Source organism: Girardinichthys multiradiatus, chromosome 1 (genome assembly GCF_021462225.1).
Source record: "Girardinichthys multiradiatus isolate DD_20200921_A chromosome 1, DD_fGirMul_XY1, whole genome shotgun sequence".
In the NCBI taxonomy this organism is placed as follows: domain Eukaryota; kingdom Metazoa; phylum Chordata; class Actinopteri; order Cyprinodontiformes; family Goodeidae; genus Girardinichthys; species Girardinichthys multiradiatus.
Window position 1 is genome coordinate 45,755,662 of NC_061794.1, and position 21,222 is coordinate 45,776,883.

Here is a 21,222-nt window from a genome sequence, read left to right on the forward strand (position 1 = left end):
GACTGACAGCTCGTTCCTACCCGGCGTAACCATTAGCTCGGTGGTACTTTGTGCTGCTGGTCTGTCTCTGAATGATTTAGCGGTGGAAAGAATAGCGAAAACTGAGATGCAAGAACAATAAAAAACTTCAAGTTGGCTTCGTTCAAAAAGGAAAAACCAAGAGCCCAACTACCTCAGTTGGAGAGAAAAAGGTAAGAAACGCACAGAGTTAGCTCAGTGGGCTAACATTAGCCAGCTTTGCTGCCCTTGGATTAGTTAGCGAGCAAAGTGCTAAATGGACTAGCTAAACACCCCTTTAACCAACATGGATGCTGGATGCTTTCGTTTGATGCGGTGCTTGGAGGTTATCCGCCTTGACCACGGTTTGATTCCCGAGCGGTTTTCTTGGTTTCCACAGTCTTTGAGTTTGGTTAAGTTACAAGAAAGCAGACATCCGACTACTGCTACCTCAAATATGAGAATTCAGTCCACCTGTAGTAGTTCGAAGACATCACCAAGATAAATCCGGATTTACATTCTGCAGCAGGTGTGCTTCTGATGTCACAGCTGACGTGTGTGTTTGAAGTTGTAGGAGACAGGTTGTTCAGGTTGATGGATACATCAGGTTCTTTACCTTCTCGGCTCTGTTTATCAGACACCTTCAGATACCGTTTATAGACCAACGCGTGTAGATGTCGCTAACACATTTACTTTGTTTCTAATGTATTACGTTTGTATTCTGGATTTAAAAGATATATTTCAAGAATTTAAAAAGTACCTTATTTTTCAGTTCATGGTTCATTTACATGTGAAGATATTTCCCTATCTTTAAGCGATCAGTCCGCCCAAAGATAGGAAATTATTTGTAAAATATGCTCGACTGTCACCAGTGGAACACAGTCACAATACTAGAGATGCACCAGTCAGTCATAGATCGTAAATGATAGACTCTGATCAGTGATCATTTTTCATAGTCTACAATCTTAATTAAGGGATCTTTCAAATACACTGCATACTGAGGTCAGACATCTAGATGGTTTTAAGGGATCTGTAGTCAAACAGCTGGGATTACGTCTCCTCAGTGACTACTTGTAATTTATGAAATAATTTTCCAGAGCTGCTCAGGGATTTGAGACTTTTGAGACACTATGACAGAGTTCCTTTACTTATTGGGATTTTATTTGAATAGATCCTGATGTCTTGATTTTAGTGTTGTGTTTTATTAAGTTTTATACTAATTTGCTGCCATCGAAGTTTGTTTTATTTATATCAAATAATTGTTGTGAGATTACTTTAATGCTCTTGGTTTTTATAGTATTTTTGTTGTGTACTTTGGTGCAGTTTTGCTTATAAATGGATATATCTGTAACATTTTATTTAGAGCTGCTTCTCTGTCTTTCTGCAAAGCACTGAGGCTGATTGGGGAAAATCTGACCTGGATGTTTTATTACAGCATTTACAAAATAAAATGACCGTATTTTTATTATCTCTACTACTGTCATTTAAAGTCTGAGGCAGTGACTGCTAAAAGACCTCAGCCAGGTTTATTTCAGTCTCATGTGATAGCAGCCGTCACATGATGCCGTCATCTGATTTACTTTTCCTTTCCCTTCTTTATGTGTTTTTACACTTTTCTGAACTTGGTGACACTTCCTTTAGATCCCACTGAGTGTGGAGGCTTCAGATAGACAAATGATAGCAGTAACTGCTCAAATAAACCAGTGTCTAAAAAATTGAGGGCAAATTTGTTCACACGAGTTTTTTCCTTTCCCAAGTAAAACCTCCCTGCTCACCATTGGATAGATCACTAAGGTAAATCTACATGCATTCGTTCCAGGTTGCTCTAGCAGAGTCCAGGTTATTCCTCCTTTCTGCTGGACTGTTAGCATGTCTGAGTCCATTAATAAAACAGACTAGTAATGCTGACGGAGTGCCGAATCAACATTAGCTAATGAATTGGACTGGCTTTTTTTACGCTTATAGCCTCTTAATGCCAAGATGTATAGACTAATTGGGAAACAGTGTGAATCTTTGTGTCTAACCTAAAGCTAACGTTTTGCTTTGCTGGCACTCTGCTGTACTGAACTTTAGTTCATTTATTAAATAAATTGTAGCTTTTAAATTAAATTGTTTTTGCTTGAAAGGTTAACAATTTAACTAAGTGGCTTTAATGACTGAATACCAGTCAGGCAAGGTATAGTAATGCTTTGAGCCAATGGCCTGTTACTAATAACTATATTTGTTGTTATCATCAGAGGATGTCAGTTTGCATCATTAGACGAATGCAGAAATTGTGGTTAGATGAGCCAAGAAAGTGATGTGAAATACTTCAGCCACAGTTTCATGCTCATATTTTATGTGAGCTGTCACTGAGATGGACACATTTTGCTCTATCTGGCGAACGAAGCTTGGGTTGGCACAGTTGTTTCAGTCTAATGACCAGGCTTGAAGAGCTCAGCATAAGAGCACATTGCTGCTCGAACATTTAGTTTCCTGCCTTGCAATTGTGTGACAGCTGTGTTTACTTTCCATCAGTTATAGCGATGAGGTCACATCACTGGTTCTCTGACAGGATTGGCCATGGCGGCGTGGTCTTTGCAAAGCTAATTGGTAACCTGCAATCTCATGTTTCCATCAGTTGTCAAACGAAATAGAAATGAAATGTGGAAAACGTTGATATATTAAAAATGTATTTGAAGTTTTTTGTTTTCAGTAGAGTTTAAAGAACATAAAGTACCAAGCAAGCGTGGACGCTGCAGTGAGGGTATTCACCTGAGATTGGGTCATGGGATTTTTTTTTCTTCATAAAGACACTGATACTCATTTTTGGCAGACTCAAACAACTAATAATTTTAACAAGGGACATGTTGGCTTCATTAAAACCAGTTTGTAGGAGATATTCACTAAAATAGGGCCCTAAGCTAACCAAGAAATATTTTGGTAATAGTGAGAATTCTTCTAACTCTAGGATGACTTAAAATCCTTGATGGGCTGAATATTTATGCAGTCAAATATTCATATTTTTTGTAAATATTGAGCATGTACACATATATGCCATATCACTGGTAGTGTAATCACAACAGATTGTGGCATGCCACATTTTTTAAGGCCTTTAAGGAAGATTTACCTTACATTATATGTCTGTATACATTATACTACACAAAATGATTTTAGAAACAAATAAATATTAAAAGCAGAGAAAATTCATAGTGTTTTTTTAAGTACAGCTCATCTCATTGTTACAACTAATAAAAACCAAAAGTTGGAATTTTCTGAATATATTTCTATATTCCTAACATCTTCAATGCTCCAATATAAACAACATCCAACAGCATCCATCCTGGCTCATTTGTGTATACAAGGTTTCTCCATAAAAATATGCAATACCGAGTGTGAGGAGCCACAGACCTGCCCCTCTGGACCCGAGACGGGCACAAAGTAGATCTGAGCCACAAACATCCAAAGGCCCCAACGGGGCACGGGGCCCCCTGGAGGACCACCGCGGTACTATTGCAACCCCCCCAGAGAAGAGCAGAGGAGAGCCCCAGGGGAACCACCCAGCAGCCACAGTGCAGAGTCCCCAGGGAGCTGCAGTGATGATCCCACAGGCCCTGCCGGCAGCCCTCTATGCTGGAGCAGATCCAGTCATGGACCCAGAGACCCGAGATCCCAAGGAACATCACTCCCCAAGCAGAGGACCAACAGAGCCAGAGGGCCCAGGCCCCGGCAAGCAGCCACCGGGACTGACCCGGCACACATCCTATCTCTAAGGCTGAGTTCTGCTGCCCTTTGTGTCCCCAAGGACAACCAAGCCTAAATGCCTCCTTCTTCAGCCTGACAGCTTCCATGACAACTGGTGTACACCAGTCCTCTAACATCATCATCGACTTGCCTTTTGAATTTTAAATTTGTTTACTAAATTTGCAAAAAAAACGACAACTAACAATTATCCCCATTAACAACAGCTGGATTTTGCCAAAACCTTCAGACCCTTCAGAGCTCCACATCTCAGCCATGGTTTAGAGCAGAAACACTGTTCAAAATGGACTTAACTGACTAATTTGATACTTTTACAGTTTTCACACCATTAAAGTTTAGGTTTTGTGATTTTTCTATGTTCATCTGACACCCAGTGAAATATTCAGAAAGCTTTTGATTCAAGCTACTTCTACCCACATTTGATCTCCATGTGTACAGTTTATACATCAAAACATAATTCTTGGTTTTTCACCCTAACCCTTTCATAGAGGGAGTTTGTTTGAGGCTAAACTTCTGTGCTTTTGTCTGTCTGTAAAAACAAGTTGGGCTAAAATGTGAAATGTATAAAGATAAGTGTTGCATGCTTCTGCCGTCTTACGTTGTGTCATTATTGCCTCTGGTGTAACTGTGGGAAGTCTCCTTTGCTTGACTCTGAGGACATTAGATCTTATCGTTTACACACACCAGAGCAGTGTCAGTGTGCCAATAATCCCATGGGCCCCGATGAATTGTCCTTATTGGGTAATCCTGGTCGGGGGAGGGCGGAGAATCTGTGTTACTTCGGGTTAATCTGAGGCACAGGAGCAGGCTGTGGTGTTTAAATCAGTGTTTCCTCCCAAGAACTGCATGGTGTCCAATGCTCTACTGACCATATGGTGCCATGAAGGCCTCTTTAGTGGATGGTTGATTGTCTTTGTTTGGTTCACATCTGCTCTACTCTCAAACTCAGTCTCAATGCACGTGGCTCTTCCTCGACACCTTCTAGTCTAAGATGACCCCAGTATATTTAGGTGACAAGCCAGTGACCGTGTGCTAACGTTAACGTCCTCCTTCTGTGCCTCACATAAATACTCACATGAAACGACCTCTCTGATATAATGTCAAGTAATGTGATTGTTGGACCACTTGTTTGCTGAATATTGGACCATTTGCACGTTGCTGGACGCCACCAGACCTCCTGGCGTTTTCGGCCATTTTGTATCCAGGACAGTCCGCGCCTACAGATCTTGTCGGCCCCTGCGGCTGATAAGACAGGGGCATCGCAGCCCTGAGGCCACCGTCAACTATATAACAGAGGATGAGACGACCCACCATTTGCCTTCAGCTGGAGACCGTGACACGGTCACTAACATCTGAAGCATCACCTGGAGAAGAGTCCCGAGTGGATTTCATTTATTCTCTCTCGTTAGCCAACGAAAAATTCATAAAAGAGGTTTCTGGAATAAGAAGGCCAGAAATTTCACTTTGCCGATCGAAGATGTGAGCTTAACACATAACCAAAAAACCCACGGAGTTTCAAGGAGACGAATCGCCACCTTGTTTTGGTCCTGGTCGACTGCTGATGGTCAGATCATATTTTCCCTTTCGCCAAGGAGGGCAGAGGACGAAGATTGACCGCTTTTCCTGAAGTTAACTGTGGACGCACAGTAACTTCCAACTTCCACCCCATTCTCTCTCAACTCCGCTCAGAAGGAAGACGACGACAAGTAAAACCCATCCTTTATTTTTGTTTCTTTCTTAGAAAGTCTGGGCAGGGTACAGGAGGTTTTAGTGCGATGAGATTCGCTATTTAATCTAATGTGTTCTGAATGATATGTGCATGTAACCTTGTTATTGAAACTGTGATGTGCCGTGTTGGATGCCTGGAAGCCGCCGCGCTACCCAGCTTTGTGTGTGTTTTGCGGGGTTGCTGAACACCTGAGAGTCAGCGCAGGTGTGCTGTGAGACTGGACTGTTAAAATAACCTCATGGTGAAATTCACCATTTTCTTTTGTCTTCAACCTTACTGCTTACTAGCTTGCCGCCAAAAGTTTTATAACCCTTTGTCTGCTCACCTCGCCCAGCGTTGGGGGACGTTTTATGACGGAGTATAACTGACTTACCGTTGGAGCTACCCTCCACTCACCACCACACCCTTTTGTCATATCATTTTTGCCATAACTGCTGCTTTGATCCCATACGCAGCCACTGCTGTTTTGCTTTGTTTTGTTTAGTTAGATATTTGACCTCTTTTGTGTAGAACTTTGCATGTTTGAGTAGGTGAATATTATTAAATCAGAAGAGCGGATTGTATCAGGCTGTGATTTAATAAATGTTCATATAGATAAACAGAAAGCGTTCTGTGTTTATTTTGTGCAAGAGTGATTCGTCAGTCAAGATAAGGTTGAAGTTCCACACGTTTCAGCAGAAACGGTCGATTAAACAGTGACATCTCTGGTAATAGTTATTAATTATTATTATTTAATGGTTGTAATTATCAGAGGCGCTGAGCCACAATTACAACACCAGAAGACATCTCTGGTCTCGATTCATAAATGAGGATTTTGGTTAAGAAATTAATTTTGTCAAATTATGATTTTTAATTATAATTATTGATAAATATTAATTAATCATTAATCATAATTCCAACAGTGATGCTATAACTGTTAACCTTGCCAGTGTTTGTCAGATTAATACACTGAGTTTTATCGTTTACTACGCATTCATTTATAAAGTTCATATAGAGGTAATATTTCCCTCTGATAGTCTTTAAGTCCCTAAACTATTTCTATGTGTTCCATATCCCTTTACAGGTCAAGTATAAGAAATAAACCATATCTGTTTATTCTCAGAAGAACGGTGGTTGGTCACAGTCACTCAGGGAGGAAATGATGCACCACTTTTTTCTGCAGTGTTGTGAAACACACAGTTGTCTGCTTCCCTCAGTTTGTGCCTCTGATGAAGACCTCACTGATGAGACTGAAGCATTTATGCTCAGTCAGAGATGGTCCACTCCTTCAACTTCTCGATACTGAACAATGTGAGAGGGTCGGAAAGATCTCATTCTGCTAGAACCAGGAATCTGTTGTCGTTGGTTTTTACATCTGATCATTATATCATCAAATCTTCTGTGATCTCGTTGGAATGATTTTTCTTTAGCTCCAGGTGTCAGCTTTTAGACTCAAATCCATCAACGATTTGCTCTGTGTGCCGCTAACACGTTACATAGGAAACTGTTTATTACTGGTTTTGTGGCTGAGCTGCTAAGTAGAAACAAGGGATCCACCAGGCAGACTTTGGCGTTTTCTTTGAGGTTCAACCTGATGATTGCGATTCAGCTTGTTCCAGTTTTCCATACAAGGACAGTAACACATCATTCAGCTTAAATGTAACAATCATTGACCATGAAAGAGATGCAATGTGCTGCTGGGAGTGTACTGGTGGAAGTGGTTTTGAAGCATAGCAACTCGAGATGCCTAAAAAAATCAGCATTAACATGATATCGGCTGGTGTTAATCATTTTTTAACATGTCGTATTGGTCCGATAAGTAAAACTAGGCTGATATTAACGACCGATGTTTACTACCAGCTTGTTGCCGTTTCTGTTTCTGTAGGGGAAGGGGAGGGAGTGGCTATATGGCCTTTGTTTGGTCATGTGACAGTGATGCGGAGCAGGATTGTGGGATGTTTGCCTGAAGCAGAGAAGCAATGTTTGCGGTGTGGTGGTTTTTTTATCAGTGTTGAAGCATTTATAACATTGTTTATAATAGCAATTTTTACGTTAGATGTCGATAATGGTCCAGAGTTTCATATCGGTGCATCCCTCATAGCAACAATTTATGCATCTGAGCCTTGGTCCTGAACCTTCATCTGAACTAAAATGAAACTCATCAATTAACGTAATCATTGATGTGTTTTCATGAGGAAGGTAATGAAGAGGGGAAAATGAGATCTCTATCCAGTAATGGACCTGCTAATCACCACACAAAGCCAATTAAGGGAAAATTGTCTGTCTGATTGGTGCATCAGTTGTAGACCCAGATTTCCAGAGGGCAGAGTTCTGCATTGTTCAGGCCAGACGGTGTTAATGATTGTGATGATGTTCATCCACTGGATCCGCTCTGTCGACACCTTGGGTTGAAGTCTGGCTGCATATTTCAACCTCCTCGTCCATCAGCTCGCTCCAGTCCTGTTTAATGGTATTTCATTGTGTGTGTGAGTTCCTTTCACATGTTATGCCTGTGTAGTACCAGGAAAGTTCAGTGTGATAACTCCTCAACAGAAAGGTTCCAGTCCTGCATGAAGCAGTCTGCTCCTTTGGACCTGTTACAGTCCACTGTGGAACCAGGCCCGTAAACGTAGCTGGGTTCACGGTTTTCTAACAACATTTACATGATCTTTTACCAGCTGGTAAAATCCATGTGTTGGAAAACCTGCTGTACATTCAGGGAGCAGCCTTCTCTCTATTAACGGGCCGTTTTCTTCCTCCCTGACTTAGTAAAACATGCTGAGAACTGTTTGTCCTGGACTCACCTTCTGACCTGTTTTACATGTTTCGGGTTTGGTTATTTTCTCTGTTTATTCATTACTAAAGTCCAACCTGTTTTCGAACTGAGTTGCATGATAAATCAGCATGTAAGCTACGGTGACAGTTCTGTCAGTGTAACTGTTTGCTGCAACCTTAAATAAATTATTCTGAATGTTTTATTCAATTTATATTCTCCTGTTTTTATTTCCATTTAAGAGAGAAGCTGAGTGAGTAGGGGAACCAGCAAGAGAAGAGAGCAACAGAGCGGCTATGGACCATCAGCGGCAGAGGACTCTGTCCACTTCAGGAGAATCGCTGTATGCCATGCTCGGAGTCGAGAAGAACGCCACAACAGAGGACATCAAGAAATGTTACAGGTGTGTAATCATTTAGAGGCTCAGGGGAATGAATCAGAGAGCCCTCTGTTGCTGTGGTGGTTTATACCACTACAGGGAGATGGAGACCAGTAACCAAAACAGTTTTAAGGGGTTTCTGAAAACTGAACTCGGATAAAACTGCATGTGTGGTTTGTTGATTATTAATGAAACATGATTTAATTATGGCCATCTCTGTTGCCTACTGATTAACTTTGTAGTCTGTCAGTTCATGTCTTTCTCAGAATGTTTCTAAGTTCGGTGTTCTAGCTGGAAATGTAAAATCATAAAGAATAAAGGTGTGTCCTTCCAGTCTGCCGTGTCTGCTGAAACGTTTCACACGGCCTCGTGTCCCTTTCTAGACAGACATCCTCAAAACTCTATGATTAGAAGAAGATGGTAGATGTTTTGAACTTTTGCAAACAAAAAATGTTACACATGTGAAGTGGTTCCAAAAACTCACTCATGGTTAAAAAAATCAGAGATATCACAGGGAATTCATTAAAATCGAAGAACTTCGTGAGAACTTAACTGCAGTCATCTCAGCGCTGGTAAAGCTCTGAAAGGATTTAGCTGAAATCGCTAATAATCGAATCAGGACAATGATGCTATGAAGGAGGAACAGAAGTTCATAAGTTCGTAATGGTTAGCTCCAAAGTAAAACATTCAAACATCATCGCTTTGCATCAAAATGGTCTCACACGCAGGAAACCAGTGGATCATCAACAACCTTAAACAGACAAGTTAAGCTCCTACGAAGACAACTTCAGGATGTCCAAGAAGGTCCTGCAAGCTCCAGGTCTATCTCCCTCTGAGGTAGGTGCTCCAAAAACCTGCCACCAGTGCAGAGCTTACACAGCTGTGGCAAAAGGTGCATCTATGAGGTGACATCAGGGCAGCAGGAGGGGAGGCAGAGGAGTCCCTGCTGACCTAGAAATTCACCAGAAGAAGAGTGAAATTTTCCATGAAGCAGAAGGATGGATAGAAGACAAGTTTTTCTATCTAGTTATTTGGGACCTCTGGAGAAGAAAAGTTGAGAGCTGCCATGAGTCCTGTGTGGCGCCACCAACAAACCCTCCTGATCTAATCCATGTGTGGGTTATGGTGCAGCTCAGTTATGGTTGAGGTGCAAACACAACCTCCATTTCTGCTACCTGTATGACCCCTTCTCTTTTCCAATGATCATAATCAGTCTGACAGAGAGAGGCATCCCAATCCTTGTGGTTTTTAGTATAACAATGACCATCAGTGGGACCCTTTGTGGGGTTCCTTGAGACGACATTGTTGTAAATAAGCGCCGTTTAACTAAATAATCTGAACTGAAACTATCTGTGTAGTTATGCTGCTTTAGGTTTAGGCTGCTGGAGGACATAATGACCACTTTCACCCTCTTCGCTACATTCTCATACTACTCTCCAATTTTGCATTATTTGCTGTTATTTCAGCTTTTAACTTTGTTCCCTCTCTTTTCTCTTCCTAGAAGCTACACCTGGCCTGATTCTGTATCTACCTCTGACACCTTTCTGGAGAGGGGCATTGTCCAAGCTTCTGCTGGCAACAACTTAATGTTCACCTTCTACCGATGATCCACTTAGCCCTGTCTTTTAGTGTTTAACCCTTTCTCTCTACTAGACATAGCTACTGACTGAGCTTCTACTGTAACTAACTCTATGTGCTCTCTTTCAGACTCTAACCTTGAAAACTGGCTCAGAGTTTATCTGTTCTTTCTTTCTAGGTGAAACGACTAAAGGAGCTACATCCATTAACATTTACTTTTCCTTCCCATAGAAAGTACTCCTGGATCAGTGCTTCTTTGTTCTCTTTGTGTCTCTGCTCTGTTCTCTCAAACCCCCAGTCGGTCGTGGCAGATGGCCGCTCACACTGAGCCTGGTTCTGGTTCTGCTGGAGGTTTCTTCCTGTTAAAAGGGAGTTTTTCCTCTCCACTGTCGCTACATGCATGCTCACTATGAGAGATTGCTGCAAAGTCAACACCAGTGACTGTCCACTGTCTCTACATGCTCATCCAGGAGGAGTGAATGCTGCAAGTCACTGACTGGATGCAATCTGCTGGGTTTCCTTAGATAGAAAAACTTTTTATCCAATTTGAATAAATAACTGAATCTGACTGAACTGTTCAATGATTAGGATTAATTGGAATGGATGAACCTGACTGTTGTGAAGAACCTTGAGAAAACATGTGTTGTGAATTGGCGCTATATAAATAAAACTGAATTGAATTTAATTGAATTGAATTGGGTTTGCTTCTCCTCTGAGGGAGTGGACCTCCTCCAAACTCTAACATGGGTTAGAAAATAAGACTCTTAAACTGGGTCTGCTTAAAATGCCAAACAAAGCATTACATTATTTGCATAATGATAATAATACATTTTATTTGAGGGCACATTTCTAAAACCTTACAGAGAACAATGAATAAATAATCCATAAAATACCAAAATAAAATAGCAAGTCAGTGAACAAAATTTGACAGCAATTAAAATCAGTGTTGAAGCGAATAAGCCACTTTTAACAGGTGTGTTTTGAGCTGTGATTTGAGGGAAGAGAATCTATATTCCAGAGATGAGGGGCAGAGCAACTGAAATTTTGTTTGATGGTTCTTCTTCAATCTCCTGTTTTTATCTACAGGAAACTGGCGCTGAAGTTTCACCCAGACAAAAACCCGGACAACCCGGACGCAGCTGAAAAGTTTAAAGAAATTAACAATGCTCACTCCATCCTGGTGGACCCCACCAAGAAGAACATCTACGACAAATATGGATCACTGGGTCTCTACGTGGCTGAGCAGTTTGGAGAGGAGAACGTCAACACCTACTTTGTTCTGTCCAGCTGGTGGGCCAAGGTACTTCGGGCAGCTCTCTGTGATCTACTTCCATTTGCTGTTTTACATTTTCAGACTGTTTTGAAGGTTTTTTTTTGTTGTAGACGAGAGGATTTCAGATGGTTTCAGGATTTTCATCTAAGCAGTTCTCTCTGATTGCAGTATTACGGTGTTGCTTGTGGTTGGATATGTTCTGGTTTAGAAGCTCTTCTGCTGTTAAAAACGTTTTGGTTGGAGGTGATTGGTGAGGTCTCACCTTGTGTCTGTGTGACCTTTACCCTATAGGCTCTGTTCGCCTTCTGCTGCCTGGCAACAGGTTGCTACTGCTGCTGTTGCCTGTGCTGCTGCTGTAACTGCTGCTGTGGTAAATGTAAACCTCGGCCGCCCATGGACCAGGACCCCGAGTTCTACGTCTCCCCCGAGGACCTGGAGGCTCAGATGACTGCTGAGGAAAGAGGTGAACACAAGGACACTACTGTAGGAAACAGGAAATAAAAAATAAGCGTAGCTTTTATTTGTAAGATGCACATTTAGATTTAAACACACGGTCTCATCTCATAAATCTCACGTTTTTGCCTTTTTGGGGTTTTCCAAATCCTAATCAAGGGTGTCGATGCAGAAGCACTGAAGAACTTTTACAGTTTATTTATTTAGCCTTTATTTAACAAGCGAATGTCCCACTGAGCTTAAATACCTACTTTCCAATGGAGCCCTGAGCACAACTTAACATCAAACTAAAATTGATGAACTCACACAATTAAAACACAACATGCATGTTTGTTTTTATGTGGGTCACATTTTTGGGTTTGCTGTTCCTGCCGCAGCAAACATCAAGAAGTGACCTGATCAGGAAAAGTTTGCCATGACTTATGAGTGTGGACAGTGTTACAAAGTCTGCAAAAAATGTTACCCTTAACCAATAATAAGAGTTTGGCAAATTAAGAGAGTGAACCTTCCAGCTGTATTCAGCCTTTCATTTAACTCTGAAATCACCATTTAAAGCCTTAAAGTGAGTGAAAGTTTGACTTTTTCTGACTTCTTTCTTGTAAGCTTACATCATGGCTCTCCCTGCAGCCCTTCTGACTATTGTGACGTCTCTAATAACAATTATCTATTCAATGGAAACTTCTGTGAGAGGTTCTTCAGATAGTTACCCTTCAAAATAAGAGTCTAAAAGTTGCTCTTTGTAATGGGCTCATAATGCGCTGCTACAGTTTCTCATGAGGTTTTCTAGTTTTTGAAATTGATTATAATCCATACATCCATCACTAGTCCTCGTCAATCTTTAGTTAACCTTTATTGAACATGGTCATGTTGTCACTGTTCCTGTTTTTCTCCTAGATGGCAGTGATCCCATCGTCATGCAGCCGTCATCAGCCACAGAAACGACCCAGCTCACCTCTGATGCACGCCAAAGCTACAAGACCGACACATACTAAACACACACACACACACACACATAAACACACACTTCAGCCTCATAAGGCAAACAGAGGCTGCTGGGGCTGGGAGGTACATCCACCTTTATTTGTCATTAATATTTTTGTCAAACAAGACATAACATTTATACAGGCGGATGCATTAGATAACCCAATTCTCATGTATGGCTGCGCCAGCGTTTGAATCTCTCCTCTCCTCATCAAGAATCAGTCATAGCACGTCTTCCTCCTCGCTGCCAACTAAGCGTCTTTGTTGCTGGATTTACTTTTTAAAGGGTCACCCAGCAGCAGATGTTGAAGCTTTTTAGCCAATCTGTTGCAGTTTCCACTGAAATATTGCTTTAGCAGAGAGGGGCTTGCCTCTTTGTCTGTATTTGTGCTCTGTGTGAATCAGTGGCAGCACCTCGTCTATCTGTATGCATAGCTGTGAGCTTTGTGTTCACATCCTTGTCCAAATATTCTTTAACATGCCCCACCTTTATTGTGACATATGTTCTGTAATTGGAATTAAAAATAATTCTGTTTCAGGGACGATGTGAAAGAAAATAATAGGGTGGAATAATCTGGTTGCCCAGGTTTGCACACCTAATATCTGGTTGAACCTTTTGATTCAGTGTCAGCATTCAGCTTTTTTTAGTCCACATCTTGACTGGGAAATATTTGCGCACTCTACTTAGCAAAGGTTCTCCAAATCTGCAGTAGGTTGAAGATATCTCTTGTCCACAGCCCTCTCAGCTGGGTTTTTATCTTCCAGATTTAGGTTTTGTCTCCAAAACTTTCATTTTTTGATGAAGCTCTTCTTCTGATCATTTAGATGTATCCCTGCACTAAAATAAAAAAAGATCCTTGTTCAGCTTCAGGCTTCTAGCTGACAGCTCTTTTTATCTGTTTACAACTTCCTCCACCTTGACAAAAACACTAGTTTTATATGAAGAGAAGTAATCCCAGAGCATCATGCTGCCACCACCATGTTTCTCTGTGATGTTTGGTGTGTTTTGTGCCAAACATACTTTTTTTGAATAAATATTTAACAACTAATACGTAAATTCCAGACTGAGCTAATCATATTAACTAGCTGCAGATTTGTTACAAAGAGGCTGAATGCTGAAATTTAATCAAAAGCTGCTTTTACAGAGTACAAATGTACACCTACACAACCAGTTTGCACCTTTATATATTCTTCCCACTAACAGAACGTGACTTTTTAATGGGGATGTGTGCACAAGCACTGTAAACTCTGTAACTACATGTAAACACGAAATTTAACATATTGGCCCTAAAATCAGGGAATCTTTGCTGAAATCCAGTATTAGTTTGCTGCATCTAACCTGCTTTGTTTCAGAATCGTTCTGATTTTTCTCAGCTGAACAGATTCTTTTGACAGAGAATGACTTTGCTTTGTATGAAGATGCATTGAAATGAAGCACATGACGGCACAGACGGGTGGAGAAAGGCAAGTTGTTAGCAACAAAAACCACAGCATGTTTTCATGCATCTCCACTGTGTCTAAAGACCCAACTTAGCCCTAACAGCTGCTTTGTCTGTCAGACACAAACACACACACACACACACACACATTAATTTGAAACTCATAAAGATGAAGGACTGCATCCACACAGATATGCATCCCTGCCAGTTTTCTAGTTTGTCGCTTTTTTAACCACGTCCCCAGCCTGCAAATGACTTCACTGAAAACAGACATGAGCTCTCCAGTTTTTTCAAATATTTCAGGTATGATATTAGGTGAAGGAACAGGAAGAAATCTGGAGGTGGAGGGAAAAGGTAGGGAGATATAGAAAATATTTCCTCCAGCAGTAGCAAGTTAATTACACAGCATCTGATCATTTCCTTGGCATTAATAATATCAGCCAGAGGAAGCTCAACAATGACCCATCAAAACAAAATCACTGGCAAAAACAGAAATTTCACTTTAAAAGGGTCTTTCTTACATTAGAGAAGAGAAAAAATCTCAACTAGTGATTTATGCAATAACTTTTAACAGTTTTATTTTACAAAGTGTGTGTTTTTCTTCTAAGATTGAAATTGGTTCCAGTTTATTATATTAATAATTTCATGTTGCACTAGTCTGTATGATCACCAGCATTACTTTGAAGACAACATGTTGAGTCCTTCAGTCCAGATTATGCTTTCTGAATCTGTAAAAGGTAATAACGTATCCATCTGATTTCATAGGAAACTTTCCCGTTGATCGTTTTATCACTGTCTAGAATGAGGGTACTTAATCTGTCATTCATGGAGTTCCCATCAGATGTAACTACCAGGTGCCATTATGAAGTAGGTTTCCTTTCACCTTTCATCAGAGCAGAGGTTTTTGGCAGCATGCCTCATTAATTACTGATATTTAAACCCAGCTGAGACCTTCGACGACGAGCCGATTATTCCTCAGAGAAACGCGGCCGATCTCACAGCTGCTCAGGAGGAAGCTTATTGAGGGTTTGAACGTGTGATCACGGCTGAACAGAGAGCATGCCGTCCAGTGGAGCTTCGCTACACTTCCAGACCATGATAAAATGGGCTGAGATCATTTTCCCGCCTCTTATGGTGGCCATGTTGGATTTAAATTAGTGATGCACTGATATGATTCCGATATCTGATATTAATATTGCTGTAATGGCCAATAACCAATATTTACCAATATTATATATAAATTTCCTCACCCTGTTAACACTGACAAATAGTGCTTCTCTACTTCAGTTAAACATCCCACAATCCTGTGCTGCCTCACTATCACTGTCACATGACCAAACAAATACCACATGGACACCCCCTCCTCCTCAAGAGACACAAATAGCAACAAGATGGAAATAAATCGGTTGATATCGGCCCAGTTTTACTTATTGGAGACAATAATCACATGTTAAAAAACGTCAGCCTATACCGATGTTAATGCAGATATATCGTGCATGCCTAATTTAAATGTGCCTGCCTGGCCTGCTCAGATCATACGGTGGGCGGTCTATAGGTATGCTTTCAGTGTCAGCAAACATGTCGGTGTCTTTAAAATTTACATCAGATGTCCACCATCTTGGATTTTAAAATGGCCACCATTTGTATTGTTATGTTTACATGTTGTTTACATGTTCACACAGAAAAATAACAGTTTTTATGTCTGGAAAACCTGTTTGAGATGCCACTACTGTCGCTGTGGAAAATGGTTCATTGTAGGCGGGACGTAACCTTAGGGGTCTAATCACACTCTGACCACTTTACTGCGAGTCATATTCACCCACCTGCTCTCATAAACACTCCAGTCGGCTGCTTTTAAGCCAATGACACATTGACTTGTGGTTCTGGTTCTGAGCGGCAGTTGACCAGTATTTGTACTGAGACACAGCTACCCCGTTTGCTCTTTTAGGAGCTGCAAAACTAAAGTTAGGAGTGAAAATGACTTTATTTTGTCTCTATATTTAAATCCAATATGGCGGTCATAGATTGAGGATCATTTTGGTGACTCCTGGGTCTGAATCCACATATATGCATTATTTGGCACTTCCATGTGTCCGGTCTGGCTGCTGTAATGATCAGCACCAGCACAGAACAGCCCAACTAGACTTGTCAGTTTCTCCACAGGGTTTCAGTCCTCCTCTTCTCCATTTCTTCATTTGTTTTCAAGCTGAATTAATTTCTACTTTCTTCAAATAAAGGTTTGTTCAGACTCCGGTGTTCAAAGCACAGACAGCAGAAACCATTCTGGTTAAAAACAGTCTCTGCGTTATTGTAAAGTAGTTATAGTACTGTAACTAGCGCCCTCTTGCTGTCACTGTTATGAATTTGTACACTGATTAATCACTTTTTTTAGTTTTTGATTTGTTTTGTGAAATGGTAAAATGCTGTACATGTTGTGTATGTAGATTTTCACTGTATTTTGTCTGCATCTGTATTTGCTTTCTCCTTGTTGTTTTCCTTGATGTTGTTCATGAAGGGAGGATCCTGATATCCAAAGTCTTATTAAACTCGTTGTGTTTGTGGAAAAGCAGTTTACAACAATCGATCTCATTAAGAAGGAGTTTTTTTTCTCTTACATATACATTCGAATCGTTTGGCTAAATCAGAAGCCAGACTAATTTATTCACTTTGATTGGATAGCTCACTCCAACACCTACTCATTATGCATCATGCATGTGATGAGAACGTGCAATAAGGAGCTGCTTTCCACCGCCAAAACGTCCCACCAGATAAATGAGTGTTTCAGGGAATGCAAGTGTAGGTGCTCAGTGTAAACCACTGGAACTACAGGATTTAATGAGGATTTCACCAAACATCTCTTTGAGTGAATGCAGCTTGAATCCTGACACCTCCATCATTCAAAACATTGATAGAAATACCAGGAACTGATGTAAGTTTGGATATAGTGGCACAATGAAATTTATCCTGCAGCATTATTTTATTTATTTCCTTTGAACTATCTGATTTAGCTGGTGTGTGAAGGGGGTGTTTAGAGTTTTAGATGTGAAGAACCTGCTGTGTACACACGCAGTGCAACCTGTAGATATGTTGAGGTTTTTCTGTTTTTAGCATGGACTCGTGTTTTTACCTGTCGGGCAGAGATGTGTGTGTGGGAAAATACATGAAGTGTCCGATGTTCTGTTGGAAAATAAACAGTTCTGATGCTTCACAGCTGAATATGTGTTTTATTAATGAAAATACAGCCAATATAAATCTGCTCTGATCAGGTCAGGGTTCACTCTGTGCATCAGGTAGATGATTTCAGGTGGATGAGGCCTGGCGGGGCTTTGCAAGAGTCCATCTGACATTACTCTAGCAGCTTAATGAGCAGACTAGTTGCTACAGACAAGGAAACAAAGAAATCACCACTTTACATGCAAGTATCCTCACATGACGGAAACTGCAGCTAAGGATGTTGGATACCCATCCCCACACCATCATGCAGGGATGGGTGACATGGACCTAACTGTTTAACAAGATATTTTATGGGATTTACTGTGATAGCAATAAAATGCTGAAAAATGTACGCCTCTTACAGATAACCGTTATTGAACAGGTTATTTCAGAACACCAGTTACATTAAGTACTGCAATTTTATTTCAAACAACACGCATCTCTCTCTCTCTCCACTCACCGGCCACTTTGCCTTCAGAACTGCCTTAATCCTTGGTGACATAGATTCAACAAGGTACTGGAAACATTCCTCAGAGAGTTTGGTCCATTGGCTGCATCCATGATGTGAATCTCCCGTTCCACCACATCCCAAAGGTGCTCTATTGGACTGAGATCTGGTGACTATGGAGACCATTTGAGTCCAGTGAAGTCATTGTTATGTTCAAGAAACCAGTCTGAGATGATTCGTGCTTTATGACATGGTGCCTTATCCTGCTGGAAGCAACCATCAGAAGATGGGTACACTGTGGTCATAAAGGGATGGACATGGTCAGCAACAATACTCAGGTAGGCTGTGGCGTTGACACGATGGTCATTTGGTACTAAGGGGCCCAAAGTGTGCCAAGAAAATATTCCCCACACCATTACACCACCACCACCATCCTGAACCGTTGATACAAGGCAGGATGGATCCATGCTTTCATGTTGTTGGTGCCACATTCTGACCCGACCATCCAAATGTTGCAGCAGAAATCGAGACTCATCAGACCAGGCAACGTTTTTCTAATCTTCTATTGTCCAATTTTGGTGAGCCTGTGTGAATTGTAGCCTCAGTTTCCTGTTCTTAGCTGACAGGAGTGGCACCCGGTGTGGTCTTCTGCTGCTGTAGCCCATCCGCCTCAAGGTTTGACGTGTTGTGAGTTCAGAGATGCTCTTCTGCATGCCTTGGTTGTAACGAGTGACCATTCTCCTCTGACCTCTGGCATCAACAAGGCATTTTCACCCACAGAACTGCCGCTCACTGGATATTTTCTCTTTTTCGGACCATTCTCTGTAAACCCTAGAGATGGTAGTGCGTGAAAATCTCAGTAGATCAGCAGTTTCTGAAATACTCAGACCAGCCCGTCTGGCACCAACAACCATGGCACGTTCAAAGTCACTTAAATCACCTTTCTTCCCCATTCTGATGCTCAGTTTGAATTGCAGCAGATCGTCTTGACCATGTCTACATGCCTAAATGCATTGAGTTGCTGCCATGTGATTGGCTGATTAGAAATTTGCGTTAATGAGCAGTTGGACAGATGTACCTACCAGTGAGTGTACACTGCTCAAAAAAATAAAGGGAACACTTAAACAACACAATATAACTCCAAGTAAATCAAACTTCTGTGAAATCAAACTGTCCACTTAGGAAGCAACACTGATTGACAATCAATTTCACATCTTGTTGTTCAAATGGAAAATACAACAGGAGGAAATCTTTGGTGATTAGCAAGACACTCAATAAAGGAGTGGTTCTGCAGGTGGGACCACAGACAACTTCTCAGTACCGATGCTTTCTGGCTGATGTTTTGGTCACTTTTGAATGTTGGTGGTGCTTTCAGACTCGTGGTAGCATGAGACGGACTCTACAACCCACACAAGTGGCTCAGGTAGTGCAGCTCATCCAGGATGGCACATCAATGCCAGCTGTGGCAAGAAGGTTTGCTGTGTCTGTCAGCGTAGTGTCCAGAGCCTGGTGGCGCTACCAGGAGACAGGCCAGTACACCAGGAGATGTGGAAGGAGGCCATAGGAGGACAACAACCCAGCAGCAGGACCGCTACCTCCACCTTTGTGCAAGGAGGAACAGGAGGAGCACTGCCAGAGCCCTGCAAAATGACCTCCAGCAGGCCACAAATGTGCATGTGTCTGCACAAACGGTTAGAAACCGACTCCATGAGGATGGTATGAGGGCCCGACGTCCACAAATGGGGGTTGTGTTTACAGCCCAACACCATGCAGGACGCCTGGCATTTGCCAGAGAACACCAGGATTGGCAAATTCACCACTGGCGCCCTGTGGTCTTCACAGATGAAAGCAGGTTCACACTGAGCAGATGTGACAGACGTGACAGAGTCTGGAGACACCGTGGAGAGAGATCTGCTGCCTGCAACATCCTTCAGCATGACCGGTTTGGCAGTGGGTCAGTAATGATGTTGGGTGGCATTTCTTTGGAGAGCCGCATGACCCTCCATGTGCTCGCCAGAGGTAGCCTGACTGCCATTAGGTACCGAGATGAGATCCTCAGACCCCTTGTGAGACCATAAGCTGGTGCGGTTGGCCCTGGGTTCCTCCTAATGCAGGACAATGCTAGACCTCATGTGGCTGGAGTGTGTCAGCAGTTCCTGTAAGATGAAGACATTGAAGCTATGGACTGGCCGTTCCTCAGACCTGAATCCTATTGAGCACATCTGGGACATCATGTCTCGCTCCATCCACCAACGTCACGTTGCACCACAGACTGTCCAGGAGTTGGTGGATGCTTTAGTCCAGGTCTGGGAGGAGATCCCTCAGGAGACCATCTGCCGTCTCATCAAGAACATGCCCAGGCGTTGTAGGGAGGTCATACAGACACGTGGAGGTCATACACAATACTGAGCCTCATTTTGACTTGTTTTAAGGACATTACATCAAAGTTGGATCAGCCTCTAGTGTGTTTTTCCACTTTAATTTTGTGTGTGACTCCAAATCCAGGCCTCCATTGGTTAATAAATTTGATTTCCATTGATGATTTTGTCTGATTTTGTTGTCAGCACATTCAACTTTGTACAGAACAAAGTATTCAATGAGAATATTTTATTCATTCAGATCTAGGATGTGTTATTTGAGTCTTCCCTTTATGTTTTTGAGCAGTTTATAAATATGCATATATACACATACAGTGCCTTGTCAAAGTATTCAGCCCCCTTGAACTGGTCAACCTCTTGCCACATTTCAGGCTTCAAACATAAAGATATAACATTCTAATTTTATGTGAAGAATTAACAACAAGTGGGACACAATCATGAAGTGAAATGAAATTTATTGGATGTGTCAAATCTTTTTAACAAATAAAAACTGAAAAGTGGGGCGTGCAATATTATTTGGCCCCTTTACTTTCAGTGCAGCAAATTCACTCCAGAAGTTCAGTGAGGATCTCTGAATGATCCAATGTTGTCCCAAATGACTGATGATGATAAATAGAATCCACCTGTGTGTAATCAAGTCTCCGTATAAATGCACCTGCTCTGTGATAGTCTCAGGGTTCTGTTCAAAGCGCAGAGAGCATCATGAAGACCAAGGAACACACCAGGCAGGTCCGAGATACTGTTGTGGAGAAGTTTAAAGCTAGATTTGGATACAAAAAGATTTCCCAAGCTTTAAACATCCCAAGGAGAACTGTGCAAGCAATCATATTGAAATGGAAGGAGTATCAGACCACTGCAAAT

At 41.6% G+C, this 21,222-nt stretch overlaps 1 protein-coding gene across 1 annotated transcript; it reads left to right on the forward strand.

Moving 5' to 3' along the window:
- The first annotated feature begins 52 nt into the window (after positions 1–52).
- On the forward strand, positions 53–17,530 carry dnajc5ab (DnaJ (Hsp40) homolog, subfamily C, member 5ab). Its single transcript, XM_047363426.1, has 5 exons — positions 53–191; positions 8,462–8,622; positions 11,263–11,476; positions 11,741–11,912; positions 12,797–17,530. The coding sequence occupies exons 2-5, from the start codon at positions 8,516–8,518 to the stop codon at positions 12,892–12,894; spliced, it is 591 nt and encodes a 196-aa protein (XP_047219382.1). The 5' UTR covers positions 53–191; positions 8,462–8,515; the 3' UTR covers positions 12,895–17,530.
- The last annotated feature ends 3,692 nt before the right edge of the window (positions 17,531–21,222 follow it).

Coding starts and splice junctions, on each gene's coding strand:
- dnajc5ab (XM_047363426.1), top strand. CDS start 8,516: ATGGACCATCAGCGGCAGAGGACTCTGTCCACTTCAGGAGAATCGCTG. Junction 8,623..11,262: donor GACATCAAGAAATGTTACAG/GTGTGTAATCAT, acceptor TTTTATCTACAG/GAAACTGGCGCTGAAGTTTC. Junction 11,477..11,740: donor TGTCCAGCTGGTGGGCCAAG/GTACTTCGGGCA, acceptor TTTACCCTATAG/GCTCTGTTCGCCTTCTGCTG.